Below are 19,465 nucleotides of genomic sequence, written 5' to 3'. Positions count from 1 at the left end.
TTATAATGCTCATCTGACAATGATAACATTCTTTCATCGTTTTGATAATCAACTGATTACAGGGTTTAATTAGAGCTGTGTTATCTGCTGATAAATAGACAACTTCAATGTGCTTAAGGAAGACATCAACGTTATGTACTATGCAGTTGTCATAAGAAAAAAGATACCATTCTTCAGTTCGTTATCCTATTTTAAAAGCTATTCATTAAAAATTGCTGATGTCATTCACGCCTTAACGTATATCTATATGTTATTGGTAAACTCTTTTAAATGACAGTGGAAATTATTTTTCTTTTCCGATTTTTAAATGTTTTCTGAATTACCACACATAGTGATGCAAGATAAAACGGTCATAGATCTTTCGATATTTTACAACTTCTCGAACTTTCAGTTTTTAATGAATATGTATGATGCAGCAGGTAAATCAACATGAATCAAAACGAACTTATGTAAACTAAAAGTTGAATATGCATGATACCTTTTCGTCTGCATTATATTTTCCAGGACAGCATTTCAATAATGTAGGCAGGTCAATAACGTTGATACTTTAGTCCATTCGTCTGACAATCCCGTTCCTGCAGCAGGTAAATCAACATGTTTTTCTTCACTTTCCTGTTTTTAGTGCGTTTGTAAAGAATGTTTTTTTCCGTCTTTAAACCAGTGATATATTGCTACAGAATTATTCTTTCCCATTTTTACCATAATTTTTTCAGCTTTCTGCCAAATCAACGCACATCTATTACATCTTTTTCACGAACTTGTGTAAACTAAAAGTTCAGTGTTTTTCAGTGGTGTGACTTTTCGCGCTACGCATCGGTTTCGTGCTTTCATTTCGATTTTGCTTGATTTCGGTTTCAACGGTTTCAATTTTTCATTTCGATTTTGCTTTTGCAAAAAATACCTTTGTGATTCATAAAATCTTGCTTAGAAATGGTTGAGAAGCTCTTAATTAAAAGCATTATTCCGTTGATTGATATTTGAAAGCTGGCCATAACGATCTTATAAATCGACTCTATCCCTCAGATCATTATGCCTTTTACTGGTCATCTTAATTTTAAAATAATCAAAAGAGAATAAACTGACTGAAAATGATAAAAATAACTAAAAGTGACTAAACAGAATAAAAATGAGAGCTTTCTAGAACAGAACATCAGAATTATAGTTCAAAACACACAGAAAATGTTTTTAGGTGCGTGAAAGCAAAGTTATCTAGATTCCAGCTTCATTAAACTGGTTGCTCAGTAGATCTTTATAAAAATTGGAAAAAAGGTTCGTTTGGCATAACCGAGTTGGAAAAGAACATGACAATTTTTTTTTTATTTTATTTTTTTAATTAAGCCAAAAAAAAACTTACCATCGAGTAGATAATTTCAGGGAAGAATTGTTTTTTCCTCAAGAGCCAAAAAAAAATTCCTGCAGAACTTTTTTAGTTCCTGAAGAAGAGAGACTCGATAGAATTATTAAAAATCTATGCGAACTACGTTTTCTTTTGTACCCAATTTTAAACAAGTTAATCTCTTACTGTGGCGGTATTCCTCTATCATTTGGCAATTTTTAACCTATCTTGACCTTATTTGGGGGTCCGTGACACTTAGCCGACAACCACTTAGCCGACGGGACACTTAACCGACACCAGTTAGGCGACAGGACATTTAGCCGACACGGACACTTAGCCGACACGGACACTTAGCCTACAGGACATTTAGCCGACACGGACACTTAGCCGACTGGTCATTTAGCCGACAGGACATTTAGCCGACACGGATAGTTAGCCGACAGGACATTTAGCCGACAAGGACACTTAGCCGACAGGACATTTAGCCGACACGGACAGTTAGCCGACAAGACATTTGGCCGACACAGAAAGTTAGCCGACAGGACATTTAGCCGACACAGACAGTTAGCCGACAAGACATTTGGCCGACACAGAAAGTTAGCCGTCAAGACATTTAGCTACGGGACACTTACCTGTCAAGACATTTAATCAACAGGTTACTAAGCCGACAGTGACGTTTAACAAACACGTACCCAAAAATTATTTAAACTATCAATTACAAAATTTCTCGACTATTCCATAAGTTCAATATTTAAGTCATTTTTTTTTACCTATCAGTAAAATTCTGTTTTCGATTCTTAAAGATCTCATATGTGCTATTAATTATTGTGTTAATTTAGCATTTTTTTAGCATTGTTTGTTATGTATCGTGCTGTTTGGTGTACATTGGCCAAATTGAAAAAGCGCTGAAATTTCTCGAAAATGAATAAAACAAAACCTTAAAGAATATTTTACTTCTAAATTAAACATTATGAACCAGTTTAGGGCTATAAACATTAACCTAAGTAAGTATTTTAAGCGAGAGGCGTGATCAATAAAATGTTACAGAATTTTTATCTCAAGAATGGTGGCATGAACTGCAAATTATAGAGGTCACAAATAATTTATACCTTTGCTTGTCTTAAAAATTCACTTTTTTTAATTGTTTTTTAATACCAAAATAAAATATATTTGCTAAACTAACCCTCACCACCATACGTTTCCTAAAAAGTATAATTCAAGAATAACAATAATTTTTATTGCATTATTCAGATTTCTCATTAAAAGGGAAAGGAAATTTCCTTAGTGGGAAGAGCCAAACGATTTTGTAAGGGAAAGAATGTAACATCATGTGATGTCTAAAATAGTAATGAAACGTAAAGGTATTAAAAATTTGAAAGCATTTGGAAGAGCGAGATTGGAAAATTAATATCATTAAGTAAATAAGAAAAATTATTAATGAAGTGAAAGTGTTCAAAAGAACCCAGTTGATTAAATGAAGAAGCTTTATGGATAATTTTTGAAGATCTCACATTAAAATGTAAATTAAGTGACCGCCGTACTTAGCTAAAGGAATTCTTTTTTCCTTTCGAAATTTCATTCATATTCCCTGACGAGAAATTTCAGCGCTTTATAAAGGGATGCCTTCGCGGAGGACTTTTTAAGGGAAACTGGCTCGTATACTCGTATACACATGGGGAAAACAAAGAGAGCACCCATGCAGCCAGCCCGTTCGCGGGATTCGAACCGAACTAACAGTGTTCAGCGACGTTTACCGCTCAGCCGCTGGTGGGCCCGTAAGAAAGAGTAGGGACGATCTGGCTTACTTTAACACGGAAACCGCTGGCGTTTGTATCACATAACTGTTTTTAATTATTTAATGTGATACGTTGTATAAGTGATGAGATTATGAAAGTCCCAGTTTTTGAAAACAAGATTTAACATATTTCATAAAAGCACTTTTTACTGCATTTTGCGCATTTTTTTGAAGCGTAATTCTTGTATAAATTTCTTTACTTTAGTAAAACGGTAAAAATTCTAAACGCAAAACTTATGAACTTACTTTTGTGTACAAATAAAGTAAAATTAAATAATACTTATAGCATATGATGCTTTGAAACAAATAAGGTAAAATTAAACAAGATCTGATAATTTTTTTTGATTTTATGAGCATTTTTAGGCAGTAGTTTTTAAAATTATTATAACATAACAAGACTATCATTTATTTGATTATATGATCATTAATTATTAACATTGCAAGATGATTATTTATTTTAGTAATTCATAAAATTCGGAGCATAACCTTTTTTGAGCGTAATGAGTGGGAAAATAGGATAAACTCTGGAAGCACTCAGCAATATAATTTTATATTATGCCCAAAGGAGCGTTTTTGTAACGTTTTGCGTGTTACCTTTATTTATTAAACATAACATTCTTCGCAAGTAAACCACATAAAATTTAATTCAAGAACAATATCACAAAATATTTGAAAATGACATATCTTTAGAATTTCCACACTGGAGATTGTTATTTTCTGTACAGGGTTGCCATTGCTTGCTTTGAACTCGTTGAGTTTCTTAATCAAAACTTCGTTAAAGTTACAAAATATCAAATGGATTAAAACAAATTCGAAATTAGGCCGTCCAGGTGCCCATGTTCGGGTGGAGAATTACGTCATTCAAAATTTTATGATTTTAAATTCTGTTGTTTTTTTCACAGTGCGAGAGAAACATACATGCATTCATGCAGATTCTTCATTATTTAATTTCTTTAACTTTAATACAGGGCGATAATATTTGGTGGCAACAGTTTGCAAAGTGAAACGGACATTTATAGTGAAACAAAGCAAAATGACGTTTCGAAACTAATAGCTTTTCTGAGCTGCCGCCCCTTTGGGTTAATAAAATAAATTAGCAATAAATAAGAAAGCTTATGCAGAACTAGACATAAATTTAAAAAAAAATAATCACTATAAAATACTAGCACAATTAATTATTACAGTTAAATACAATTTTTAACATTAGAATAAATGCATAAAAATTATTAAAGTGTTAAAAGTGTTAATCACTGTGATGTATTATGAAATATTATTGAAATAAAACTTCTTTGTAGAATATTATGCTATAATATTCAGATATACTTTTAAAAAAAGCAGTACAAATAAGAATTTTAAGCAAAAACTTTCAAAAATCCATTTTTTTCGATTTTAGTATTTTTTACATATTTACGCTAATAAAAAGCATAAAAATTGTAAGAGAAAATTGTTTAAGACACAATAACACGTCGAATAAATACTAATTCAGAAGTCAAACAACAAAAATCAGCGTTATATTTACAAAATTTTCACAGGACTAGTTTCGATGGTTTTACCGAACCACCATCTTCAGCTGCAAAACCGCAAATGAACAAGATAAGAAATAATGATTAGATAAGATAAGAAAGCCTGGACAAGAATAAGCAAGTGGCGCCATCTGTTGGTGAAACCAGAACTAAAACATAATTTCTTTAAAGGCCGAAGGCAAATTTGGATTGGAATTAGGATCGTTAACTAGAACAGAAAGATTTTTATGAATGTGAAATGCCTCTAGAAAATCCAGTTCTCCAATGGAAGATGTTTTTTGAATAATTTTGGCAGCAGAAAAATTGAAAGTGGGATTTTCGGACCAACAATTTTGAGCAACAGAAGACTTCTGTGTTTCCTTTTTTCTAACATATGCCTCATGTTCCTTGACGCGAAATTTTAAGGTTCTCTTAGTTTGGCCAATGTAAATTAAACCACACTGGCAAGGAATCCTATAAATACCCCAGGAATTCATATCCGGAATGGGGTCCTTGAGTATGGAACTAGGAATTTTATAGATGGGAGAATAAACGACCCGTAAGTTAAATTTCTGCAAAATATGTGCAACTTTATAGCTAATTGATGGAAAGAAGGAAATGACAAAAGAATTTTTATAATCTCCTAAAACAATAGTCTGCCTTTTAATGTGTTTAGATGAGAATTTTTTAACTGTTTGATTAATAATGTTGGGTGAAAAGCCCCTGTCAATGGCTATTGCTTTTAAATCATTTAGTTCTTCATCAAAAGATAGTTTGGAGGAGCAAATTTGAAGAGCGCGGGAAACATAGGAATAAAATGAAGCTAACTTTTGTTTAGTCGGATGACATGATTTAAAGTGTGGTGGAAGGCAAACCGATGAAGGTTTACGGTAAACCGTAGTACTGAAGTTGGATGTGTTACGTGTGACCAGAATGTCGAGAAACGGAAGAGAATTGCAAGTCTCAAGTTCAAAAGTGAACTGAATAGCAGGATCAATAGAATTCATTGTTGAAAGAACTTTATTTAAATCATCTTTATTACCTTCAAACAGAGTAAAAGTATCGTCTGCGTAGCGGAACCATGCCGGGAAGTTTAAAGTTTCAAACAATTTTGATTCATAATAATGCATGTAGATATCAGCCAGGATGGGACTGAGGGAGCTTCCCGTGGCTAATCCCTCAGTTTGCTTGTAATATTTATTTTGGAAAACAAAATGTGTTTGTTTCAAACAGAGTTGAGTGAGAGAAATTAGCTCATCAATTTCGATGCAAGAGAAATGAAGTTCGCGAAGTCTGGTTTCTAGACATCTTAAATTGTTTGTTTGAATTTTTCTATTAGTTCAGATTTAAAATATTATTTTTTAAAAGAAGGAGATACAAATTTCCTTACAGCATAGGAAAAGTTAAAAAATATCAAGACATGAAAGCATGTAACAGCTTTATAATTATTTAGAACATTAATTACGCTTGATAAACATGCTAAATTTTTAAAAATCAATCTCAGTTTCAAAAATAAAAATATCTAAAAATTCTAATTTGTGAAATGAGGTCATATCACCAGCTTTTTCTTGAAAATTATACGCGCTGCAATAGCCAACTATTGTTAAGTTTCTGCAAGTCGTCCCGGAGGAGGATGTGGTCAAGGTGATAGCCGGCAATACGCCAAGGCAAGGGAGAAAACCCATTTGGGTTGGCCTATTTCTTATAAGGTCCATGGATATATATCAAACAATGCTAAATTAACACAATAATTAAAAGTATATATGAGATCTTTAAGAATCTCAAAATGAATTGTACTGATAGTGAAAAAATAACTTAAATATTGAACTTACGAAGAAGTCGAGAAATTTGTAATTGATAGTAAGTTTGAACAATTATTGGGTACGTGCCAGCTAAACGTTACTGTCGGCTTTGTGTCCTGTCGAATAAATGTGTTGATAGTTAAGTGTCCCGTAGTTAAATGTCTTGACGGCTAACTCTCTGTGTCAGCAAAATGTCCTGTCGGCTAACATTCCATGTCGTCTAAATGTTCTGTCGGCTAAGTGTCCTTTTCGACTAAGTGTCTTGTCGGCTAAATGTCCGTGTCGGCTAAATGACCTGTCGGTTAAGTGTCCGTGTGGCTAAATGTCCTGTCGGCTAAGTGTCCCTGTCGGCTAAATGTCCTGTCGGCTAAATGTCCATGTCGGCTAAATGTCCATGTCGGCTAAGTGTCCCTGTCGGCTAAATGTCTTGTCGGCTAACTGGTGTCGGTTAAGTGTCCTGTCGGCTAAGTGTCCGCGACCGCTTATTTGGTGACTTCCTTAAAACACGGGACTTAGCAATTCATAACGACATTATAGTGATCACATTAAGCGGCTTCTCGTGTATTAATTTTCTGAATCCAATGGCTTAAAAATTTACTTGCAGTTATTACTTGGAATATACTACAGAAACTGTAATTATGTACACGTAACTCAAATCTCTGGTTTGAAGTACTTATATTTTACGTAATAAGAATTGTTGTTCAAAAGGAATTCAAACACGGAAAACAAGCTGAGCTAAATAGCAATTTTGTGAACGCAATGTGTGAATTACAGGGTTACATTAAGAATAGCGAATTATACAATGTTTTAAATTTTGAATTTTTATTATGTATCTCGAGAGTTTAGTTCATATTTCAATATTTATTTATATTTTAGGGTAAAGACTGCCCCAATATGCACAGGAATATGAGATACCAAGGTGAGTATTGATCAAAAAAACTTCTCTTTGAAACAGACAGAGATTCCCGGATTCAAATTTAAACAGCCATATAATCAAAAGTAGTACTCTGTCTAGAATATCATTTCAAATCGATAAGAAATTAAGGTAAAGTTATTTGAATCCAGTGTAACTCCTTAAGAATGGTTACAGGCGAAAACATTGCGGACGAAACCGCCGCGGAGAAAACAATGCATAGCGAAAGCCGTGGGAAGAAAGAAAGCAAGGAGAAAACATCACAGTTAATGGTAGTACAAACATCGGAGTAGAAAATAAGGCAGTTAAAAATATCGCAGTTTTAAAACATTGTCGTAAAAAATATCATTGTACAATATAAAACACCTACAGATCATTTCATGATGATCATTTTCTTTTTCGCAGACATGAGTTTTTCAGACTTCAAAAGTTTTAAACGGATGTTAGCATAATGATTTGTGAACACCATGTCGTTTGTTTTCTAATCTTTTTTAGACTACACTTTTCATGAAAAATAACAATAAAACTTGGTGAACAAGATTAATTAATTAATTATCTTTATTATTTAACTATATAAATTTAAAATTCTATTAACTGCTATACATAACATTATTTTCTACTCATTTTCAGTTTTTGAATGCTTAAATCTCCTTCTTATTTTTTCATCAAAATTTATTAGCTAATTCAAAAATATGAAATATAAAAGTAAAAATATTCCTCGCTTCTTCTTGCGCTCCCAAATCTCCTTATACTACATGGAATTTGTAAAGTCTGAAAACGCATGTCTGCAATGTTATCGTCATGCGATGGTTTTGTAGGTGCTTTATTTTTTACCACGATATTTTCGACAAAGACGTTTTAAAACTGCGATGAACCGCATTATTTTCGAAGACGATGGTTTATAACACGATGATTTAGAACTGCGATGTTTTCTCATTGTTTTCTTTTTCCGCGTGTTGATTTATACAACGACGTTTTCGCCTTGCGTTATTTTCTCCGCGACGTTTTCGTCCGCGATGCTTTCTGTGGATACTCTTAGGAATATGGTATAGTGGAATTTGAATATAGTATATTCCCTCTCCTTAGATTCAGAACTATCTAAGGGAAGGCAGATATCGGGTATCGACCGGAATCTACCACTGTGGCAACGCGAGAACTATTTATCGCCCCAGAAGCGCGGCGTCAGCAGCTTAATCCTGGGCGGTTCTGTGGCGCCAAAGAGTTCTCGCGTTGTACAGTTGCGGATCCCGCACGATACCCGAATAGTCCCAGTAAGCCGTCTGGGTGTCAGGATCCGCTCTCAACTGTCACCTGCCTAAGGGAAGGGATACTTTTGAAGAGAACCTTCAAAGGGAAACTAGGTCATATTTAAGTTACACAAGGGGAAAACCAAGCAAAATACCCATTAAGCCAGCTGTTCGCCTGGCTCGAAGCTGTATCGAACTACCAGCATTCAGCGATCGTTATCACTTTGCCACTAATAGGGCCAAATTTATGAGAAATTTCCGTGAAAGAAAGTAAAAGAGAAATATAAAAACATTCCTTAGACACTATGTTTGAACTTTATTCAAATTAATTATGCACATCCTGTTTGTGCTTATGCTTAAGCTTTCAAGAATAGTATCTTAGTAAACTTAAAATGCCTGAAATTCAACAAAAAGGATTTTATATTGTATTTTGATGTTCAACATTGTCTTATAACCATCATAAGAAAGCATTTAAAAAAAAGGTAATTTTTATTTTTCTACAAATTTTAACAAAATGCGTAGCGTTAGAAAGCTGAGTCTGACCAAAATACTTACCCTTTTTTTTTAATAAATGCATGCATTTCAGTGCTGTCCGTTTTTTTTAAAGAATATCGCTTGTGTATGTTAGTTCCCGTTAATTTGATATGTGAAAATAATTTCGTAATTTTTTTCACCGTTTAAAGGATTATGCAAATACAGGATTTAATACTTTATTCCACGTTTCTCAATATGGGACTGTTAAACAAGCTTCTAATTTTCATGTTATAAATTTTAAGTAAATAAAGTCACATTTTAAGTAAATTTCGTTTTTATATTTGGTTCCTTAGCTTAAAGAAACAAATTGAGGTATTAATGAACTCATATTCAGTACTAATGAATTATAAATTTCAAAAGGTTTATACTACTCAGTATTTTCCGCAAAAGAATATAGTTATCTTTTGAAAGAGAAACGAGATCGTTTCATTACTTTAGCAAGCTTTTAAATTTTTTTAATAATAGAAAAAGAAACATTTAAAAAAATTAATCACTTTGTAGAATCTAGTCTTCTTTGCTAATATACAGTGTTACTATATCTACTTAAAAATCTAAATTGAGAGTTCTCTTAAAGACTCGAAGATTGTTGTCTTAAATACAACAGAGAAGGGGGTATAAAATCCCTTTTAATGAACACAATAGTTTACAGACGGCTCGGATTGTGCTTACGGACTACTGCTTGTGGCAAGGAACTTAATGTAACAAACTAAATTCAAAGTAGTGCAAGACTATGTAATATGATTTAACCTAGAAAGTGGACTTAGAAACCTACACCGACAAGATAATAATTTCAGCAGCAAGAATGCGAAGCCGAAATGCAAAGGTCAATGGCTGTTCGAATTAACAACGTGCGCTCTCAATAGCAAAACCACGCTCTAACCAAACTTTTCGCTACTTCAGTTTAAATATACTCTTGTTCCCGTAACTGATTTACATATTAGCAAGGAAGTCGGAAGGAGATAAGAAACGACAGAAAAATCTAACAAATTAAAATAACTAGTATTAGTAAAAATAATAGAAACCTACAACTTCACGTTTTAATATTGCGGAATATAAATGTTAAAATGATAAGCTAGAATTTTCTAAGCCTTATTTTTATAATTCAGAATGACACAATTTTTTGTGGATAAGCTACGCTTATAGTCAGGCATTACATATGGCATGGAACATATTTTATTTTAATCTTCGAAACAACGGGTTAAAAGCTAATAATGCCGTTCTAAAACGTTCCCGTCTAAACGTAACGTTCCCGTCTAAAACGTATAAACGTAAAGCCGTTCTAAAACGGCTTCAATACTTAATTTTTATTTGTATGTGTGTTTGTCTGTGTGTGTTCATGTTCGTTTGCTTGCATGTATGGGTATGTGAGCATATGAATTAATGTGCAGAATTCATTTTAACCACAAAAAAAAGAAGAAGTTCGAATTTCTCAACAGTTTCAAACTCTACTTCAGTAAGCAATAGTATCCTAGAAATCTAATCTATCTAATCTAATCTAATCCTATCTAAAATTTTGTTGATTTGTAAAATATATTACATGAAATGCACTAATGACTTCTCTTTCTTTCTAGCAAACACGTGGGCATCTCCTGCACCTTGATCTAATTTTCTGTCTTCGCATGATCGTATGTTCTGTTACAAAACCTAAGTATAAGACACGGTGCTCTCTCAAGATGGAATTTACAGCTAAATTTGAAACTGCGAATGTTTCTGCACTGGATGCTTTGTACAGAAAAAAGAACTCTTATGGACCCCTCGTTTTCTCCTTATATATATAATAAATGCATGAACATATCTATGTGTATGTATGTATATATAAGTAATAAGTATGTATACATGCATATGTAGATATATGCATGTATATATATATATATATATAAGTATATGTATATGTTATACGTATATATATGTAAGTATATGTATATGTTATACGTGTATATATATATATATATATATATATATATATATATATATATATACATAATTGAAAAGAAGCTGTTCAAGAAGATTTAATAGGATTTTATACAGCGTGACTTAACTACAGCAAATTGCGCATTTATTATACACATTCCATAAAGGATCTGATATATTTCGTGTTTTTTCTAAATCAAAGTGTTTCTTTCCAATGACTAAAATTTGTAAGCAACAAGATCACGCTAATCATTTCCTAATCTGGAGCAATTATATGATTTTAGGCTTTCATAGGCTGTGTAATATTTTCAGCAGCTACTAGTTCTTGATAATTCAGACGTCATTGTATCGATATCAGTGATTTTTAGTGATTGATTAGCATCTTTGCGAATAGTATTGAAATGTAAGATTGATATGTAAGAGACGTAAAACAGGAATTCAAATATGAATTATATATATATCTATCACAGTGGACAGCATGTTTATCATTGCGGTCTGATGTCAACAAAGCAAAGCTAATTGTTGATGCTTGTGTGAACCAGACAGACAGCTGCTTAGAGTTTGTCTGTACAAGGCGTTATTTGTATACCTCTATATTCAGTTATATATTTATATTAACACTAGCCTGGCAATGAGTTTTCTGAATACTATAGTTAACTTTTGACTCTGAAAAGTGAAGAAAAATGTTGGACTATTACATTAAGTAACTACAGTATCTCAATGAATGTTATGTAATCAATAATCAACTATTGAACTTAATTCCATATGTCTTATTAGAGGAAACGCGTTATTTCGTGACTTTATTTATATCCTTTTCTGTAAGTTCATCTTTCTCATGTCAAGCGCTAGATTTGATAACAATTATCTTTATTACTGATACGCTCTCTAAAAACTTTCATCTAGCAGGGAAAGAAATAACACTTCGTTTTATAAAAGGTTATGATTTTACTTAAATCAGCTCACAGGGTTGCTTAGAAAAATTACCCATGAAGGAAGGTGAACATAACATTATGACCTTAATTCAATTCATGATCTACTAATAACAGTACTAAAATGTCTACGTAATGCATTAGTATTAGTCATTAATGACTAATTTAAATTAGTTGCATAAACTTATCAAAATGTATAAGATATTTATTGATAATGTTTTAGCTACTATTTCATTACATCTTTAAATCTGAATCGCTATATGTATTTATGTTTCGTGTAATAGTCTCAGGTCATTTTGTCCTTTGATTCAAAAGGAATAAATATTAATCATTTTAAGTTCTTTACAAATGTTTAAAGATAAGAATATGTCGAAAATTAAATTACATTTTTCAGATTTTGAATAAGTAATTTAGCTAAAATATCAAAAGATAATGTGTTAAATTAGTAGCTTCTATAGAACTGATAATGCATTAAATCCATACAATATTTGAGCAATGTTCAATTGCAAAAGCTAACAGAATTCTGTGAATGTTCCAGCTTTTCAAAACTTATCAATGACTCTCGTGTAACAAAATATTTTAAATTCCCATAAATAAATTTCAAAACGAAAACTTTGTTCGGTATCTATAACAGTCGCTAATTCATGTATTATTTATTAGCCTTATGTTTAAAATAAAAATTAATAAACTCTGGAATTTAAAAAATGTATACTATATTACGTTGTGATATGAAGATATGATTTAAAAGAACCTAATAAATGTTTCAGACAATCATAAAAAATCACAGTAAAAATATCTTATAACTGATATAGAATATCTAAAGCATATTCTAACTTCGTAAAACTTTAGGTAATTTTTTTTTCTCAGAACTCTAAATTCAGAAAACTACTTTCGTCATTTAATAGAAACGAAGTAATTACTTCAGTCATTTTTCAGCAAGAACATCAAACTATAGAGCTATGAGACAAATGTTTTGTCTCTCCTACATCTTTGCCCTTTAGTGCAAAATACTTTATGGTAAATGGCGAGGTACGGTGTCGCGAAATAAATGCATCTTGCCAAGTCAATTAGTTACAGAAAATTGGGTCTAATTTATCCTTTACCTTGTTAACCCAGGTGATGATATCATAGGAAAAAAAGTTGTGTTAGACTCTACAGACATAAAATATTAACAAAAAAAGTAAGGAATGTTGTTAGGATAAATATTCAAAGAGTATCAGTCATCATTATTGAGTATGAAGACTTAGCATAGTATATTTATTCAAGACAATAGCGATAGACCATCTGTTGATATCGCCAAAATGTTGAGAAATATTAGTGTTTTCCTAGGTTGACTGAGTTATCTTCCACTAAATCGCGTTCTACATTTAAATAAATGGTAAATTTCGAATATAAAAGTGAAAATTAAGAATATGTATATAAAATCAAAAAACAAGATCTACCTTCATCGTCATATTTCATGAAAAACAACTAAGAGTTTATAATCTCTTTTATACCAAATGAATGTATTGCTCATTCGCTACCCTTTTAATAACCGCTAGAGTGTTATTTAGAAAACTGATGTCGTATACTCAAAATTGTAACTTACTCCTACTTATCTTCATACCTTAAATTTTAGCAAGTACTATTCAGACTTGTCTGATATTACTCTCAAAAGTTATAGAGAGTAATTCATATCCTCCATTCGGTTTCTTATAGATCTCGCACTGCATAATCCTTATGCACAAGCTGTATGATAAAGTATTCTTTAATAAACACAATGTAAAGGAAACCATATTCTCTGCAAAAGTTATAACTATAACAGAAATGTATACGACTATACTAATTATCAGTAGAATTCCTTTTCATGTGATGAGTTTTAATGTAGGAGTGAATGAATGACTCTTTTCAGCATTCTTCTGCCGTATATATTTGGTAAATTACTATTCAAAATTTTCTGTACAACATGCTCATAAAATTTAACTGACCGAAGGCATAACAGGGAGAGCAAAGTGTAAAACTCGCGTATTTCAAAGCTGTTCCGAATTTTCGACATATGGGATGCCCCAACTTTGAAGCCGTGGAAAAGTTACCATTTTAATATCATTTGAAAAATCCAGAAGTGTGATGATATCTCACACTAATGTCATGCGTGTGCACACTGCACATCAAATAGTGTCAAAACACATAAAATAAAAACATTTTTTATTCGCCTCAGCAGGTGACATAAGGTATACATAAAATTAAAAAGGCTGTGCTTATCACCAGTGCATCTATTGTTAAATTCAAAGCTCATCAAAGTACCATAAGATGAAGATTAGCTAAATTTATGAAAAAGGAAAAAAACTTTTTCCTAGTACCGTTTTACACGTATTTCTCTTGTATATTTGAATGAACTATTTTATATAACAGCATCTATGAAATTATTGATCATTTTTTAATTTCCATTTAAAATCCTTACGCATACATATATCTAATTACGTATTAATTCTATTACAGTAATTAATAATATGCATACTAATTATGTATAATAGTCTGGGTATATACGCGCATTTTCTATCTCTTTTACAACTATTATAAACTTGCCCTTTATTGTTATGTTCAGTCATTCTTTGACTTACTCTTAAAAATTTGCTGTAAACATTAATATTGTTATAATTTTAATTAATAAAATGTACTGCATTTAATATTCAAGTAAAACCTCAGCGATGAAATTCTGTAACACGACAGAAGGATATACTTTTAAAATTTTTCTTAGATTTCTTTAAATAAAAAAAAATTTCAAACATCTGATTAAATGAGACATACAAATTACGAATCGCCCATCCGCTACGTGCTGCAAGAAAACTAAAAAGACGTGATTTTTTCCCCTAATTCTAAGAACAAACGTTCATTAACCATCATCTTAGAAAAGAAGGTAATTTTGTATGGTTTTAGTAGAGCTATCATAAATATCAAGAAGAAATCAAATTAAATAAAATTTAAGATCTCCGCTTATACTATGAGAGCTTACTTATACTTCTTTTAATTTGTTAAAAATATTTTAACAATCGTATAGTCATCCGTCATTTGTCATCTGTCATAACGTACATCGTCTTCGATGTGTTTCAAATGTTAATTCTACTGAAATAAGTATAGCTTAAGCATTCATGTGTTACATCAATATATGCTGCAATACTGTAATACTTTATTATCTTGTCCTTTCTGCCTGAGTAAAAGTAACCTATTCTTTATGTTTATGGGTAAAATATACATGCAGAATTATTAATGTTACGAATCGTAAGTTTTACATAAATACATTCTACAAGGAACAAAAATTAAAACATTTTTTTTTATTTTGATAAAGTAGATTTTTGAGCATACTTTCATGCAAAATAAAACACAGAAATTTTAATGACTACTCCTTTTTAAATAAATATTAAAGTTAAGAGACCTGGAGTCATTTAAATTTAAAAGATTTCCGCTTCGCTAGTTCGGGCTTGTTTTATCTTATTTTATTAGCTAATTAGATTGCTCTGGACAAGACTAGATACATTAAACTTAATATATTTGTAACTAATATTAAAAATAAATTAAACTGAAATAAAAGCAAACGAAATGTTTTTAAAATTACTCAGTGGAGTTCAGCAACAAAAAGTTTACTGGTGACCATTTTAGTTATCTATTTACGGCTTGTTGTAATTATGCAAAATGTAATCTAACGATAATAACACTTGCAATAATTTCCATAAAAAACTACAGATGTTGTTTGGCATATCCATACCGTCTGAGAGGGAAACTGTGCACATTTTTTACGTCATGTCAGTTCACAAATGTTTAGTGGAAAACCTGTGCTTGACTAAATATTATTTCTTAAGGAATAAACTGAATTTTAAAAAACTTTGCACAAATATTGTTACATATTGCAGTCATATAAATTTTCGAATGTAAATTTCTAAAGGATTAATTTGAAAGCATTTATTTAGAAATATTGGCTTCAAAGTATCAATTGTAGAAATATTATATTTTGAAAATTTGAATGTTATGAAATTCAACATCATCCAACCCCTAAATCTATATTCTTTTCAGTCCTTTTTCGGGTGACACTAGCTTTAGTCCTAAAGTTATGACACTATTTTCCAACTTCAGCTATGTGTATTATAGTAGTACTAGTTTTCCTAAAAAGATCTTTAGTCGAGTGAGGAACAGCTTGCTGACTAAACCTTTTCTCTTATATCAGGTTTAGTATATTTTTACTAAAATGTGTCACTTTACTAAAATGGTTATAATCTGAAACTCTACTTCATAGGTTTCGTTTCTTAAACTAAAACCGTGACCAGCATTTTAAGAGATATTTAGCAAAGCAACTTTTAAGTGCGTATGTAATATAAACAATGGTTAAAATTGAAGATAACCCATAATGTGAAAATTAGAGCTGAGGAATCTCTCCAGTTTAAATATAGTCATAGATATTTCAGTCCGCTCATTATTGCAAATATGCCTTCGTTAGCTAAGTAAATGTAATTGAATAGACTCAGCAGCCCCTCTCACCTGTTACTAAATTTTATATCTTATCAAATAACATGTTGACAGGAAGATGCTAGAGCTTAGATGAGAAAGCTTTAACTTCTATGATTGGAAATTAAACTGAAGGCTTCCTTAAACTGAATATTTTTCCGCGCTATTATCGCATCACGTTTTCTCTCATTGGTGATAAAATCGTTGTATGGGAATGGATGAGATTTCACGCCTTTATGCTATTAGCATGTTCCATCCAAATATTTCTCACGAAGAAAGGTTTATATATGACACTAAGATATTGTCTGGTCAGGAATATTCATTTAAATACATGCTCGCTAAAGTTTCTCTATATAAATGAGGTTTAAAAATATATTGAAGTATAACAAAAAAGGCATATGGGAAAACATTTCAAACTAGAAAGGTTAACAGGATGTATAAAAATTGAAAACTGAAATTTAAATTGCATAGCTCTCCTTTAAAACTGAAAAAAGCTTTCCTAAAGAAAACGTCCCTTTTAGGAACAGCATTGAGAGGGAATACTATGACTTTCATCATATGACTTTCATCATAAAATCATTTTTAAAGCTTCTGAATTCACTTCAAAATTAATTTTCAGGTTTAAGATTTTTAAAGCTCAATGAATTATAAAAGTTCTTATTTAATATAACACGCGTTATGATATTTTTCGTGAAGGCATCTTCTTTTTTCTTTTTTTTTTCCTTTAACACATATTATTACGTCTTCATCACACTTTTAGTAGCCTATTTATAAATTAACTAAATGCATTTTAATATACAAAAAGCTATAAAAATCAACTAAAATTACTCTTTTCGCTTTTAAATTAATTCATTTCATCTTCACTCGTTCATTCCTTTATCCTAACTAATTCTTAATTACAACTATTGAAAACACAATACGATTCTAAACAAATTAGCATGTCAATTTGGAAATTAGAGCAATTTCTCTTCGGCTGAGGCGTTTACAACATGATGGAGAGACTTTAAATTGCATTTTTGAAAAGTCTTCTGTACCTTATTCATAGTAGCATTTTTAAAAATGCATAAATCGTTCCAAAATACAAAAACAAATTCCTAAAATAATGTCATTAGCTATATTCATCCTCGTCTTAATGGCTGCCTTTTATTTTTTTATATGCACAAGTAATAGGTACAGGTAAATAACATAATAAGTAATATAACTTTCTGTTCTAACACTCCCTGCATCATATTTACTCTTTTCATTCTTAGTACAAAGCATTTGCCACGCCTTTGGACGCCTTAATATCATTATTTGCATTTAAAAAACAAATTGATCGATTTGATTTGACTAATGACAATTAAGTTTGACTTTTGCTGATTCGATGAAAAGAGAGATCAAATAGATTCGTTACTTCATGAAATACCATTTTTTGCACACTTTGCGAAAACGATTTTCATAATTATTCATTAATTCAGAGTTGTAAATAATACCTTAACTTTAAAATCGACCTTTTTCAATGTCCATCAATGTTTCAATAATGTTTTCCGATGTTTCAACGTCCATCAAAACAAAAGAAAATGTGGTAATTTTTAAATGTATCAATTTATTTAATGGGGAAAAATTAAAAGCTAAAAATTCGCAGTTTAAAGTCCCACCACGAGAGACAAACGAATGATGTAATAGTAATTACTTCGGAATGAGATTTTAAACTTAAGCTGTCTCTGAATAAGATCAGTGTATTATTAAAATGCTCTGTCACTCATAACTGATATCTAAAATTTAGAAAATCTTTGAAGTAATATGTAGTTTGCTCTTTTATTTCCGAAATAATTGAATATTGGAAGCAAAACAACTCCACTTCTAGTACTTGAAGAAATCAGAGGACTATGGGAGCAATGATTTATTTTTTGAATTTGGCTATTTGATTTTGTCCTGAGAGAAGTGTGTGTGAAACTGTAACTCCTTTTCCAACGTATGAATTTCCCATTTAAAATTAAACTTTTCACTCAAAACTGTTATATTTATTTCTATACTTTTCTGCAAATACTACATATGTTATTATCGTGTTAAATTTATAACATAAGTCTACAAGGTTTTCATCATTATACTCTAGTGATTTAAAATATTTCCATTTGAATTTTTTCTCTATTTATTTTGTTAATTTTTATTATTGTAGAGTCATAATACTCGCGTGCTTTTACAGAGAAGTTGAATCTACTTTAAAGTATGGATAGCATATCTAAATCGCTCGCAGTATTAAACTGGTTACAGAGGTACTCTTGTGAAAAATATGTGATTTTTTATTCGCACTACAGCCATATGAGTTGTGAATATCACATGAAATATCACTGAGTGAAGTATAGGTGTATAGAATTAATTTAATACCTGAAAAATTTTCTACTCGTGTTCATGCAAATGTTCATGTAATGTGGCAACACTTTGTTCACATTTTTATTGGCTACTTATATATAAATAAACAAATAAATATATATATATATACATGTGTGTGCGTGTGTGTATGTAATAAATTGATACCATCGATGTTTAAGCTAAAGTGTCAAAAGTATCTGATTGTGTACAGATCAGAGACTGGCAATGGATTTATCAAAAACAATTGTCGACCAGGAAATAAAAGTACTTTCATAATGTTCCTTGTTTTATTTAGTCTTGTCTTCATTCATGAAACAAATTCCACATATCATATTTTCATTTCTTCTACAGGAGCCCACCAGCGGCCGAGCGGTAAAGTCGCTGAACACTGGTAGTTCGGTCGGAGGTTCGAATCCCGCGAACGGGCTGGCTGCATGGGTGTTTTCGTGGTTTTCCCCATGTGTAACGTGTATACGAGCCAGTTTCCCTTTGCCAGCTTTGCCATAATCACACACACACACACAACACACACAATCACACATTTCTTCTACAGTCTCTTAAATACATCAGTGAAATTGCCTTCAGTCAAAACAACAAAAATACCTATCCAATCGAGCAATATGTTCTATTTTTATGGCCAGATTTAAGAAATAGAACTCTTTATCAAA

The 19,465-nt window shown here is 31.4% G+C and overlaps 1 protein-coding gene across 1 annotated transcript in view; it reads left to right on the top strand.

The window, feature by feature from the left end:
- The window catches only part of LOC118182444 (carbonic anhydrase-related protein 10-like), a 1,559,317-nt gene extending 1,540,246 nt beyond the window's left edge, over positions 1–19,071 (top strand). Inside the window, exons 9-10 of the mRNA XM_085806946.1 lie at positions 7,312–7,354; positions 10,701–19,071. Of these exons, the coding sequence (XP_085663072.1) occupies positions 7,312–7,354; positions 10,701–10,729 (72 nt within the window). The 3' untranslated portion in view covers positions 10,730–19,071. The remainder of the gene's footprint in view (positions 1–7,311; positions 7,355–10,700) is intronic.
- Positions 19,072–19,465: the final 394 nt, after the last annotated feature.

The sequence above is a fragment of the Stegodyphus dumicola genome, chromosome X1 (genome assembly GCF_044657685.1).
Source record: "Stegodyphus dumicola isolate Sdum_Otavi_A_Nest chromosome X1, ASM4465768v1".
In the NCBI taxonomy this organism is placed as follows: domain Eukaryota; kingdom Metazoa; phylum Arthropoda; class Arachnida; order Araneae; family Eresidae; genus Stegodyphus; species Stegodyphus dumicola.
This window is presented reverse-complemented; position numbering and strand designations above follow the sequence as displayed.